A 13,749-nucleotide genomic window follows, 5' to 3' on the forward strand; every position below is an offset into this window, starting at 1 on the left:
GCCACCTGAGGAAAAGTAGTGCTTCAAAATTGCAGTAGGAGAAGTAAACCTTGTCCTCCCCTTTTTGTTTTCTCCTCGTTTGGTTGAAAACACTCCACAGAGAGCTTGGGTTCGTGGCTTAAAGGCCCATTGAAGAGCTCCAAGGCTGGTCCTTTCAAAGGGAGGCACGACACATGAGACGTGATATATTGAAAAGTAGAGGTGTTGAAATTAATCAAATAATCGATGCATCGAATCGTGGACGTGGACGATGCTGCATCGATAATCAGCCGGGCCATAATCGATTATTTCTGTTTACAATTTAATGTATGCCTAACAACCTTTCTGTTTACATATTCTGTTATGTTTTGCACATTCAGGAAGTGCCATGTGCCCAGTGCTGTAGTTTTATGTACCCAATTTATTTAGTATTAGAGCACTGCAGAATGTTTGGTTTTTGAAGCTTGAAAAGCTATGATTTAAATATCCTATATGGCTTTAATAGAAAGATGTAGTTGAGGCATCGTGATGCATCGAGATATCGAATCGAAGACATGATAATCGTAATCGAATCGGGAGATCAGTGAAGATTCACACCTCTATTGAAAAGCAAAACAGCCTCAGTCAGAAGATGGATCTATTTTCCAGCAGACATGATGTTGCGTGTTCCTGTGCGTCTGCATGGGGTACTATAATAGTGTTGGTTTTTTTTGTCTATGTGTCACACCACGGCTGGCTTCCCCTATTACAGCCACTCCTACGGCATGAGCGTAATAGCGAGCACAGCTTGTTATAGAAACCTGGTGATCATGACCTGCTGTGAACAACCTCACTCTCTCTCACACAGCACATCGCTCCGTCTCCCTCGCCTTCCCCTCTGCCTTTCTCTCGTGGCCACTTTGATCAAATCTGTGCTCTTACGTCCTTGACTGGTGCCCCCGATGCCTGACCCCTGCATTTGAAATTTCCCCGCTTATGTAAAAGTTTATGTAGATTAATGCCACAATTTATGCAGATTGAGTTTTTGCCACTCAGGCTTGAAGCACTGAAAGGTAGATGAGCGCTGACCTTCCCCGCTAACAGCTACGTGAGCTCTCACCGATTATCTCATAACTGCTACACACAGAGTTAGTTCAGTGGCAGACAGAGAGATGGAGAGCAATTTCAGAATTCATATTGTTCCATTTTGAACTTTTTTTTTTTTTTTTATGGTGTCATTTAAAACAAGGCTGTCTTGTTGTCAAAATGGCATCTGGGAGGCTTAGTAAGTGTTGTTTGTCACATACACACACACACACACACACACACACACACACACACAAACAATTGTCCCTTTTTTAAAACATAATGCCCGTCAAACAGAAACAACTGGCAGCAGTGTTGGTATCAAGCGGCCGTCTGTGTGTCACACTGAGCCTCCACAGAGCCCTAAACGTTGCATGTGGCAGCAGCTTTGCCGAGGTTGAACAGTCAAGTGCCATCAGGAGAAGCTTGCGATAGAAATGGGTCTATCGGAAGGCAAACAAAGGGCTCACACTTGACTCGACCAGCTCCATGTAGGCTAAGTGCACAAGGGCCTGTCTGACACTGGAAAATGGCTTTCAGTCTGAACAGACAAAGCAGAAAGAGAGAGTAGAAGGTACATGTCACGGTTAGAACTTTCCTGGCTTTGTAGAAGGGAGGAAACAAGTGTTGAATGTAGTGCAGCGCTGAAAGGGTAATGTCAAGGTTGTTGGAGAGGTTTTGAATGTGTAAGTATTTGTATTGTAGATGTGCTTCATCTGCCTCTTTCACTTAACAATAATAATTATTGTTAATTATGAATGAAATGAACTTCATTGAAAGTGAACACAGTAGAAGGGTAGAACTTTCAGCAGTCATTTTCTGATGTCACAATTGAGGTCTGTTGCGAGTTTATCACCCCCTGTAACGCTCTGTGTAAGTGATTCTAACGATAGCAACGAGTTTGCGTGCAGCAGTACATATAATATATTAAAAAAAAAAGGCCAACATGAAAGCAGAGCCTCCATCAGGTCACCAACCCTCAGCGCCTTGTACACAAACACAAAGTGACCCGCCAGTCACACAGTTAAGACAAAGTGTCAGCTGAAGTTAGTGCTGAAGTGAGCTAAAAGCCCGGGCTGGTGTTGAGGCCCCAGCTGTTCACTTTAACTCCTCGTGTGTGTGTGTGTGTGTGTGTGTGTGTGTGTGTGTGTGTGTGTGTGTGTGTGTGTGTGTGTGTGTGTGTGTGTGTGTGTGTGTGTGTGTGTGTGTGTGTGTGTGTGTGTGTGTGTGTGTGTGTGCGCGTGTGTGCGCGCTATATCTGTTGCTGCATCCTGTCGTTGACCCGTGTAGTGTCTCTTCCACCTTATTTGATAATGACGCTGCAGCCTATAGTAGCTTGGCTGCATGTCAGTGTCATGATGTTATCGCTGATGCCTCCGCCGGCTGTTTACATTCGACTCATTAACCTCCTAGTTTAAGGCTAAGCTGCCATTTAAATATCAAAATCATACTGCAGTACATCACAGCTTACTAAAACTACAGGTGGATTCTATTTCGAAGTCAGTTCATTAGTAGTAGTTTATTTCCCAAACAAGTACCTTCAGGTGATGCCACTCGTATCCAGAGCACATCCTTCACGGCTTTCAATCTGGGAGGCAATTTTAAAGATGAGCTTTAGTGAAGGTAGAGGAATACTCAATAAATCAATCTTTTTGTTTAGCACAACAAAAGTCATGCAACACAAAGTGCTTCACAGTTCACATCACTTACTGGGGGGGGGGGTATTTATGTTTTAGTAGTGTTTGCATTTAAGTATTCTGTTTTGTCACGGTGCGTGTGAAGCTGAATCACTTTGTGTCGAGCACTCCAACATCTGAACTTTATGCACTCGTCCTTGCGCTCTCATGCGTAGAGTTGTCTTACTTCAATAGAGGCAGTGACAGACCGTCTTAAAAACACTTGACACTGTCATTGTACAATGTTGAGGAAGTACTTGCTACTATTAGAACAAATTTGTTCACTTGAGTTTTGTTCTGTAGTAGTATTTACAGCCAAATATTTGCAGTCTCGCTTGTCGCAGGTCGTTTCCTCTTGCTGCAGTATTGTCACCCGTGCGTACGTCAAAAGCAGTAAATGTCATTGTGGAAGTAGCCTTTAGTAGCCTTGAGCTCTGATAGAAAAGACTGTAGTCGAAGCCAGTGAGGGTTGTGTGATCTGATCCTGTGTACCTCTGACCCCTCCAGGCTCCGTTCTCCTGCAGCAGGCTGACAGAGATGGGCTTACTGCGCTGAAACTGGTCTCTGCAACAAGTCAGAGAGAGGAGCTCCTCCGCAGCGCGCAGGTCGGGGACTCAGCCCTGAGAAACAATGTGACTAAGGTGTTGAACCTGCCCCTGCTGGAGGCCGGATCCTCTCTGCTGGCCCACCTCATTTTCTCCTACCGGCAAGAAAAGGGTCTGCCTGGTCACCTGCAGCCCAGCGACAAGTCCTACAGCCTGGGCTACGCGCTGGTCAGGGCCCTGGAGACGCACTCGCACCAAGAAGTGACTTTGGGCTGGACAGACCAGCAGGCGGTGAGGCTGGTGGAGGATGCAGAGACACTGCTGGAGCTCAGCAGAGGGAGTTACCTGGGGCAGGTGTCCCAGGCATTGAAAGAGTGCAAAGGAGAGAATACAATGTTCCTAATGGAGATACTGGAAGATCTCAAGGCTCGGGGGAAAGCGCTAGTCGCTGATCTGTGAACACACTGAGAAAGACTTGAATGTGCAACCTTTGATTGAAATGCTAACAAAAGGGCACAGGTAAATGGGTAAGCATGCGTTTTGAAGTTAGCTGTATGTTCATTTCTACGGAGAAAACATTTCATATTTACTAACTACAGTGCATGGGTTGTATATTGTTCACTATCTTGTTAATATTAGATTTTTCAAATGGAAAAATGTCCCTAAAAATCTATTTTTGTTGAATGTTCTAAGTTGCATGTTTTTATGGCAACACGATAACTTCTGCATTGACTGTTACTACCTCAAGATCTTTTCTACGGATACTTTGTTCAAAGAGAATTTTTTGTTTTTTTACATGTTAACTATTATTTATCATAAAATAAATGAAAATAACTTAACAAATGTAGTGGCTTCATGTGGGGGCCACAGAGAGAGAGTAAAGCCAGTTGTGGCAGAAGTCATCCTGGTCTGAGCTGCTTGAGGTGCTGATGTGCACTCAGGGTCTGGGCCACACAGACAGCTGTGAGGAATGAGCCACTTCCTGAAGCTGAACATGAATGAAGAAAGGGGCTCAGGCCTGCTTGTTGGAGTGGGCGGTGGAGCAAAGGAGGTGAGGAGAGGGGGGATTTGGACCTGAAATGTGAATTTGGTGCCTCAGACTGAGATGAATGGCCGTACATTTCCTTTGCTGCTACCAGTGTTTTGGAAACGAGAAGAAGCAGAAAATAAATGTTGCAATAATCCAGACACTCTGAAGATGATAAAAAATATTTAATTTTGTGTTTTTTTTCTATTTTTTCTTTCAAAATAAGCAACATACATCAGATGCATTTCATTTCTCAAACCAGAAAAAAAAAACATTTTCTCCCACCTCCTGACTAACCCCATGTCTCGGCTCCTTATTCCTGTCCTGAAATGTCATTGGTCCGAACTGGGCACGTGAAAATGATGTCACAGGCAGGCAACATAGCAGGCGGAAAAAGACATCTTAGAAAATGAGGCAGGCATACACCTACTTTACAACATCAACAGGCATACTGTATAAAATACAAACATAAATTAAGTAGCTATGTACAGTATTTAAAAAATAAATAGTCTCATTTCAACTTGGTGCAAATAAAAGTGCTTTTTCTTTTATATCTGTCAGTCTGATACATTCCTTTAAATCATTTATTTTCTCTAAATAATACAAAATAAAAATACTTTGCTTGCAAACAGCTGAAATCCAATAATAAATGACAGAACAAGAAACAGTATTTGGATGCAATACCACACAATAGTCACCACATTTTTTGTAAAGTAACTTACATACAGTAGTAGACACATACGTATCGGGTATTCAAACAGTCCCTTCAGGCATTATAAAAAGCCATCCTTCACGAGCCACAGAGTGTTTGTTGAGGAGGCTATAATCAGTCTGCGACGCTACTCTTAGGGGACAGTCTGTTATTGTCTTTCAAGTGGATTCCTCAAAACAACAAAACAAAATCAATGGCACTCTGGAGTGACAAATCCAAGCCTGTTGATATTTAAGCATGGATATGGATGGGTAAAGACGGAGGGAAATGGGTACAGGCAATGGCAAGCAGACAGGCACGGCTAGAAGATGACACAATGGCAGAAGAGCGCTTTAGTTGTGGTAGAGAGGGGGTGTAGAGTGATAAAGACAGAGAGACAGACAAATGGGGGGAGATGGAACACAAAGATGGAGAAGTGAGGGAAATGGAGGCAGGGATCAGTAGGATGAGGGGAGACCTCAAATGTAGCCTGAGCTGTGATCTTTCAACAGATGCTCAGCAAGAAGCCCAGGAGGCCGTCCCTTCAGACAGGGTCGCAACCCCGTTCACTGACGAATGAGGGAACCGCAGAGAGAGCAAACGGAGAGAAGCATGATGGGAAAAGAGATCTGAAATAGCATAAAACCCACACACATACGCACACATTCCTCCATCCCTGACATCTGAGGCCTAAGTCCCCTCAGAGCCTTGCCTTGTCACACAGCGACTTGCTGCTCATCTAGCTGACGGCCTTCTACACCAGTAAACTCCACACCAAATAACAGCTGGCACTTCTGCTGCACCACACCACACACACACACTTCAACATGCTGACACACACATTGACTGAATCTACGCATCAGTGTACAGCTGGAGGGGTGATACAATTGTATGTACACACATCGATGCTGAGAAAAGCAACGTGTCTTTGATTGCATAAACATGTGTACGCAAACACTCTCATACACAGTTCACATACACAAGCCTCTGTCTCTGGAAAGACAGATCAAAGTTGAGCTGTGGGCACAGGAGGTGGGGCAGATGGAGAGGGTGGCCAGCCTGGGGCACAGCATCACAGAGAGCATGTTTGTGTGAGTGTGTGTGCCTGCCTGAGAGGGAGTAGAATGTGCCTGCTCAAATGGGATGTTATGCTTTCATCTGTGAGCTAGTAGGTGCAGTATGTGTACGCGAGATCTCTTAAAGAAGCAGTGTATTCACGTTAGAGGATGTGTTTTTTTTTCTTTTTCTTTTGTGTCTCCATGCATGCTTGTGTGTGCGTGCGTGTGTGAATGCTGTCTTGTGTGGCCGCCAAGGCAAACGGGGAGATGAGAGGAAAGGAGACCAGCCTTTCAAACAAGATTAGGGCTGTGGCTGCCTAAAGGCCTGCCTGCCTGGCGACACTCTGCATAGACTGGGTGACATCTATATTAATGACAGCAGAAGGCCCAGTCTGCTGCGCCTCCTGACAGACAGAGAAGGTGTCTCGATGATTGGCTGACAGGGGACTTTGACATGTTTTTAAGGGGTTAAACGAGGCTACAGCTAAATGATCTGGATATTTAGTAGTGATAAAGGTTTGGGGCGAAATACAAACTGTCTAATCCTCTACAGTGATGTTCCTTTATCGTCTGGGTATTATTTAATTATGATTATGTAATCACAATCTATTTTAAGAAGAACAGACTCACTGTACTTTAAACTAATACCACTGTCCACTGTGGTTTGATTTTTCTTTTTGGATTAATATCTTTAAAAAAAAAAAAAAAAAAGGCAAATTTGGCCCTTGTATTAAAAGCACAGACAGATACCAGCACAAGCTTTCAGCCTGTTGGTCCAGCTTTGTGTTTGTGTAGAAGGACATATCTGGAGGCTACGACCATAATTGCTAATCAACTTGGCTGGCTGAGTTAAGTGGAAACAATCCAAATTACTGCCAGTGAACATAACATCATTACGATCCAAGAGAGGAAGTAAACAAAAGGTTCTTCAGTACAAAAACAATTAGAAAATATGAACATATTACCAAAAACATTTAATAATAAGGACAATATGAGCTAAAAAACTTAAATTGCAGATATTGCAGAGTTATAATGCAGGCTTGTATTTTGATAAACATGGATACGCTAAAAATGTATTTTGGGGACGGTGAGTTTAAATGTTAAAACTCGTTTTACTCATTGGGTGACACTTGTCACTCGTGGCAAGTAGACGGAAAGAGTCCTCGGAGCTGTCAGAGTGATGGAGAGAAGAAATGAGAAGTGGCTCACACGGCTGAGAAAAAGGTCACTCTAACCATCCTTTCATCGCCTTTTAAACTTAATCAAAAACATAATGGTGAATATTTCTTGTACTTGTCTTTTTTATACAAAAATTACACTTCAGGAAACTGTACTGTACGTCATGAGTAATTAAAGACCGAAAAAATTAGGTTTTAGAGAAGAAAATAGGAAAGAAAAAAAGGAAATATAGCTGAGTTGAGCTGATACGGAGCTGTCTTCCTCTGCTCCTTAGCGTCCAGTAATAAGACCACGAGAAGAAAAGTGGAGAAGAGAAGAGTTGGTGGGCGGACACAGTCATCTACCCGGGGTTGTTTTTCTTCTTTTTATTTGGACTGGGATTGGGATCCAGTTTCAGCTCTCGGTACTGCACCTGTTAAAACACACAGAAATACACACGCAGGCATGCATGCATGCACGCACGCACGCACGCACGTGCACACACACACACACACACACACACACACACACACCACCCGGTCAGGTGGAAAGAGCAAAGGATGCTTGAATAGCACAGAAACCCTCCAGAGGCTCTCTGAGTCCAGCTGTGTGGAACAGTGGCCTCAGGGAAGGGATTACACACTGATTACAACACACACACACACACAATCTACACACACACACACACACACACACACACACACACACACACACACACTCTATGTACACTGTTCAAAGCTCCAAATACAGTCGTGCTTGCACACAGACGCACACAAATAATACGCGTACACACAGACTTCTGCAGATGTGGGACAGTGGCCTAAGGGAAGGGATCACACAAACAAACAGAACAGGGCAAGGCCTCGTGGGAAAGCTTGGAGAGACAACAGAGTCATCTCAGTATGGCAAGATGGTTAGAAGAGAAAGGGCAGAGGGATGAGAGGGAGACAGAAGATAGACAAAGCACTGTAACCCTTTAGGGGTAGTCATAGTTACTACAGTATCAACTTGCTATTGATCACATGGAGCTTGATACATAATGTGCTATATGTCAGGGGTTTATCTGGCTAAACATATAAATACACAAAAAACTCTCAAAAAACCCAAATGTTCATTAGAGAATGTAGCCTATACTAACTACTGGCCAGATAGATTAACAACACGCATACTGGAGATTTTTTACTGTGTTTGCACCATTCATGGTACAAAAACCAAGAAAAAACAACAACGTACAATCTCTTTAACGTCTTTCAGGCTGGACTGAACAGAGAGCACTTTGTCTTTGTGGAGCATTCCTTCTTCTCAATGGAAACTATAGAAGACATGACCTGATGAGGCTCCTGTCTCCTTGCACACAGGTGGAGGACCTGTCAGCTATTAGGTGCAGAACAGCCACATCAACTTGGAGTGTTTTTTTGAACTACTTTGGATGACTTAGGGTTCAGTTACAGACAGCAGGACGAAGAGAGGAATGTCCAGAATTTCTAGTTTCCTTAAAAACACTGTTCAGATATTTACTCAAGGACAGCAGGAGAAAACCCCTCAATATTGACATGGTGTGATCACAAAGATATTTGATGGACACTTTAGTTCAAGGAATCACAAGGAACTATGTGTGTATTCTCACCCTTAATAACAAGGAAGCTTTCCACCGAAACAATCTCAATGCCATGCTGTACCCGGTGAGCTATACAGCCTTTTAAAAGCAGGATTTTACTTTCTTTACAACATGTTTGTTGTTCTCTTATGTATGTTGTAACAGTTATGTAAGTGTAAGTACAAGCTGACCAAACTCACTGATTTGCTGCATGTCTACATACTCTACTGCAGCCCTACTGTAGCCTTAATGTGATGAACAGTGTGACACTGAGAAATAAACCTGTTTGTTATCTGCTTGCTTGCTTACAGCAAGTTGAATGAGAAGAGTAATACCGCTCTCATATGTGTCAAATATGAAGCTATAGCCAACAGCTGGTTAGCTTAGCAAAAACAGCTGGCCTCGCTCTGTCTAAAGATAACAAAACCCACCTAGTGTAAAAAAGACTGGTAGATTTTAGGAGGGTTATTATTCTAGAATATTTCTTGATCTGGAGTGGTGACCTTCTGGAGTTTTGTTGTCACTGTGAGGTTTCCAGGCAACAAGCAGAGACTCCAGGAGGTTACTGCGCCCAGCTAAAAAATAATGCAGCATTGGTTTTTGTTTCCTGTTTCCCATTGCTAAGCTAAGTTAACTGTCACCTGGCTGTAACTTCATATTTACCAGATACTTACAGTATGAGAGACTAGCGTGGTATCAAACTTCTCATCTAATGGCAAGAAAGTGAATAAGTGACTTACCAAAAACGTTCAAACTATTCATTTAATCCGACACTTTAACGCTATTTAATGTTCATTTATTGGTTAATTTAAAGCTATAGTGCGTTGTTTCTGCCGCCCCCATAATGAAAACAAAACTGTCGGCGCGTCCACATGATACAAGCCTTCCGTGACCGCGCACCGCCGCCACCGCTTTGCAAAGATGGTGAGCAGAGCTTCGAAAGAAGCTGCTCTTAAGTGATGGACACTCAGACGCAAAAGCATCACAGTGGCTGAGCGTCAACAACCAGAGACTGTCACTCTGGCAGTCTCTCACTTTCAGATGTGTGTGCATGCACACAAATACAGTCACTAGCCTAGACAGATTCAAGACACTGACAAGCACTAGCCACTGAATCAGAATACTAATAGAATAAAAAAAAAAAAAAAAAAAACTTAACAGTCACAGCACCAAAGAGCCAGTAATGTCTGTGGGATCCTTCCCAGGCTGATGTACTGTAGGCTACTCTGCCTGTCTGATTGACTGACACCCGCTCTGATTCTCCAGGCAGACAACAAACTGACGTCAATATGGTTTCTCTGTTCTGTCTCATGGTGGGTCTGTCTGCTGTGGACGGGAACAGCAGCGTCTCTTAGCACTGGCTGGGAACGAGCCTTCATCATCCATCTTCTACTGGTTCTCACTGTTGCTTCAATGAGGCTTCCTCTGCCTGCAATGTACAAATCTGACATGCAAAAAAGCGCGTGTGTGCTCACCAATGCATGCATACACATGTGAATACCAGCAAAGACAATGTACACCCACACCCCCGCGCCTCCCACATCACACCTTCACACAACACCCTGCCACTGCACCATTGAATCCCAAAGAAATCCACACACCGTACACACACATACAGTGGGGTATTTCAGTTCCTCTGTTTCACAGTGGTGGTCACCAATGTCTCGTTAAGGTGCTTACAGAGTGGTTAGGCCAGCATGTGTTGCTCTCTACGCCTCACTAGGCAGCCAGACTGCACTGATACAGATCTGGATACTCCTCACTGTCCACAAGGCAAACTAACATCCTACTAAACAGCTGTACAAATAAAAACGGCTAGTTGGATACAGCGAGAGAAATGAGAGACTATGAGGTAGTCTGAAAGGATACAAGGGCAATAATCCAAGTGGAGGAAAAAGGGAGGAAAGGAGTGATGGGAAGCGAGATAAAGACGTGACAGAAATAGATAGAAAGATGAAGGGAGGAAGGGCAGAGAGCGGGACAACCCAACAAAGGAGACAGGAGAGAAAACAATGAAAGTGAAGAAGAGACTGAGGGAGATCTGTGGACACTCGGGTGATGACACATACTGTTCTCCTGTGGGTGTGGATCCTTTTATAGCCCTGCCAACTAAAGCAGACAAGGGAGCAAAACCCAGGGGACAGAGTGGGGTTTATATGGCCCCATCTGTGTGTGTGTGTGTGTGTGTGTGTGTGTGTGTGCGTGTGCGTGTGCGTGCGTGCGTGTGTGCGTGCGTGCACAGTCGTAGTTTGGTTTAGGGACCATGACAGTCCTGGCAGAGCACCAACGTTAACTGCGATCAATGACAGTGAATGAACAAGTGACTGAATGGTTGAATGATTTAATTCACTCATGAGTGAAGGAGTAAGCACATCTGCATGTAGCGTAGTTACATGGACATATGTCTGTTAATATCAAATAATTGCAAGCAAAATTCACAAAAGATACGCCAAAATGTTTCTCCATGTGCAACACATTCTCACTCATCGTTTGCTGCAGGCTTTGAGCAAGCTACCACGGATCCAAAAGTAGGACAGATATTGTGCGGGATCACTGGCTGTTAGTGGTCCCATTACACGGCCAAACGCCTACAGCAGCAAAAAGGAACACGGCAATTTAATTCTGCGCGTTGACATTCCTGTCCAAACAAAACTATTTGTGAGTGCAGAAAAACAAAGAAAAGTTTGCATGTCAGTAGAAAGTAGGGTTTTGTTTCCCATGAAGGGTAGCGAAGGGGATCGACAAAAACAAAAAGGTACGGGGAAAAAAACAATATCTCAATCAAACGGGAGTTTTATCTGTGAAGAGCTGCCAGCTAAGAGAAATGGAGCTCATGCGTCACCGGTTCAATTCCACCACACAGGTGACAGGCCTGCCTGATGCTATACCCTTGGCTCCCCGCTCACCTCACCTAATAAAACACACACACACACACACACACACATGCACACGCACACGCACACACACACTAAACCCATGCAGACAACAAGAGCTAGTTAATGTCAAAAAGAGAAGAAAAGGCAGAGTAGGTGAGGAGAAAGTGGGACGTTAGCAAAATAAAAGAAACCAGAATGGGGTGAAAGTAAAAAGTGTGGTAATGCGGCGAGCACATAAGCAATTTGGTAGCGTGAGTGGGAAGCTTAAAGGGAACATCGACAGGAGAGGCAGTGGGTAAAGACCGAGCGCTGCTCAAAGGCTGCTCCACCCTCGCTCCTCTCCTCTCCGCTCCCAAATGTTGACAGTACAAGTGCAAAACAGGCTTTGAAGTGTGCTCAGCTGAAGGGGCGCTGTGTACTGTGCTTGGTTTAACGGTGTTACCCACAAAGCATCCCGGGACCTGCCCCTCTCTCACTGTCTCTCATTCTCTCTCTCCCTCTCACATGGAACCTTTGACTGTATTTTGTTGATGACAGTGTGGGCAGGCAGAAAAGGCTAAACCAAGGTGGGTGACAGTGAGCAAAAAAAGGCAAATAGGCGAGTAAATAATAAGAAGTGAAGAAAGGCAAGGGAGCAACATTTTAATGATACTATGTTATTCTGTTATCCAGTCCTTTCCACAGAGCACAAATCTCAGCGGGTTTCATCTCATGTGACGCCTAATGGAGCATAAGGGTTATTAAATGTTTCCAGGGAAACACTATTGTGTATAGTTCACACAGAGCGGAGGACTCAGCACTCGCGTGTATTGCTGGGAAAGAAAAGGCATGTCAAGGTGGCATAAATCAGTGAGCAACAAAAAAAAAAAAATGACACAGTAAGAAAAGTTTTGCCTATTAGCTGCTATGGCATGACACATACTGAATAGTGACTAATTGGCCACTTGCACTGAAATGTTTAAATTTGTCACAAAAGCGGAAAAAAGGACAAAGTAGGGGAGAGAGAGACCTCTGGTAGATGTAAGTGATGGCATCTGGCAACGTTTCAACCTTTAACTATCCTGCCTTTGAACCCTGTATGTCCAATGAGGTTTCATTCCCAACATAAATGTTGTCTAAAAATATTAACCCGACTTCCCACCGCTCATTAGGCGCAAAATTGGAATTCATGCTTATTTTTGTACTGGGGGTTTGATCCAGCTCCTTTACACCATAAAGGGCCACTTGGCATGCTAATTGCCTTGCCCCTACTTACGCACTCCCTAGCTCACATTGCTAATGGCGTCGTAAAACATACTAGTGCACTGACACCTCCCAAACGCCAGGTAGGGAATACTGAGCACTCTAAAGGTGCTCAGTTTGGCCTCGTTTAAGAGGACATGAAGGATTCCCTGATAATGACCATAACGATAGCTTACGCTGGTAAAAGATACAAACCAGATACAAGAAAATGTTACCCAGAGAGGGACAGCGACTCTTTCTCACTCTCTCTTTCACACACACACACACACACACACACACACACACACACACACACCTTTAACATTGCTGCTCACAGAGGGACATAATGATTTAAGTAAACTGTTCAGGTGGTAAAAAGGTAACTCTGCCTGTTGCGGCTTCCATGCACCACTGGGGATTTAGTTTTTAAAGGGTGTTTGACAGTGCTGTTAGGGGCCCAGTGTCATTGATTTAAAGAGCTTGGTTTGCAAGACTAAAGTTCCTTCCGTTAACTGCACAACCGATGAGACGTGAGTAATGTTGCAGCTGAATGCAAAGTTTATTTTATGTACTTTTACGTGTACTATAAAGATAAATGAAAGATGAGAAAACTATGAGAGTCCAAAAGCTGTTCCACAGTTACTGTGGTGCTCTATAGTGACATATGTTATGATGGACTGTAGCCCAGTGTGGATGCCCTTTGTATATAAAGTCATTAGAACCTCATCAGTTCTGGCTGCACTGAAGCACCTCTAAATGATGTGGAACACTGCACTGAAACACCCCCAACCCACCTCACATGCACTACTGCTGGGAGAGAGCGCGCGTGTGTGTGTGTGTGTGTTAGGTCACACCC

At 43.9% G+C, this 13,749-nt stretch overlaps 2 protein-coding genes across 7 annotated transcripts in view; one reads left to right on the top strand and one right to left on the bottom strand.

Annotated features, from left to right (window-relative positions):
* slf1 (SMC5-SMC6 complex localization factor 1) overlaps nucleotides 1–4,893 on the top strand; it is a 31,383-nt gene extending 26,490 nt beyond the window's left edge. For all 3 annotated transcript variants that reach the window (XM_035994309.1, XM_031308670.2, XM_031308672.2), the window contains one exon: nucleotides 3,228–4,893. In XM_035994309.1, the coding sequence (XP_035850202.1) occupies nucleotides 3,228–3,724 (497 nt within the window). In that variant the 3' untranslated portion in view covers nucleotides 3,725–4,893. The remainder of the gene's footprint in view (nucleotides 1–3,227) is intronic.
* Nucleotides 4,838–13,749, bottom strand: part of mctp1a (multiple C2 domains, transmembrane 1a) — a 121,516-nt gene continuing 112,604 nt past the window's right edge. For all 4 annotated transcript variants that reach the window (XM_035994321.1, XM_031308666.2, XM_035994335.1 and 1 more), the window contains one exon: nucleotides 4,838–7,632. In XM_035994321.1, the coding sequence (XP_035850214.1) occupies nucleotides 7,561–7,632 (72 nt within the window). In that variant the 3' untranslated portion in view covers nucleotides 4,838–7,560. The remainder of the gene's footprint in view (nucleotides 7,633–13,749) is intronic.

The sequence above is a fragment of the Sander lucioperca genome, chromosome 2 (assembly GCF_008315115.2).
Source record: "Sander lucioperca isolate FBNREF2018 chromosome 2, SLUC_FBN_1.2, whole genome shotgun sequence".
NCBI lineage: Eukaryota > Metazoa > Chordata > Actinopteri > Perciformes > Percidae > Sander > Sander lucioperca.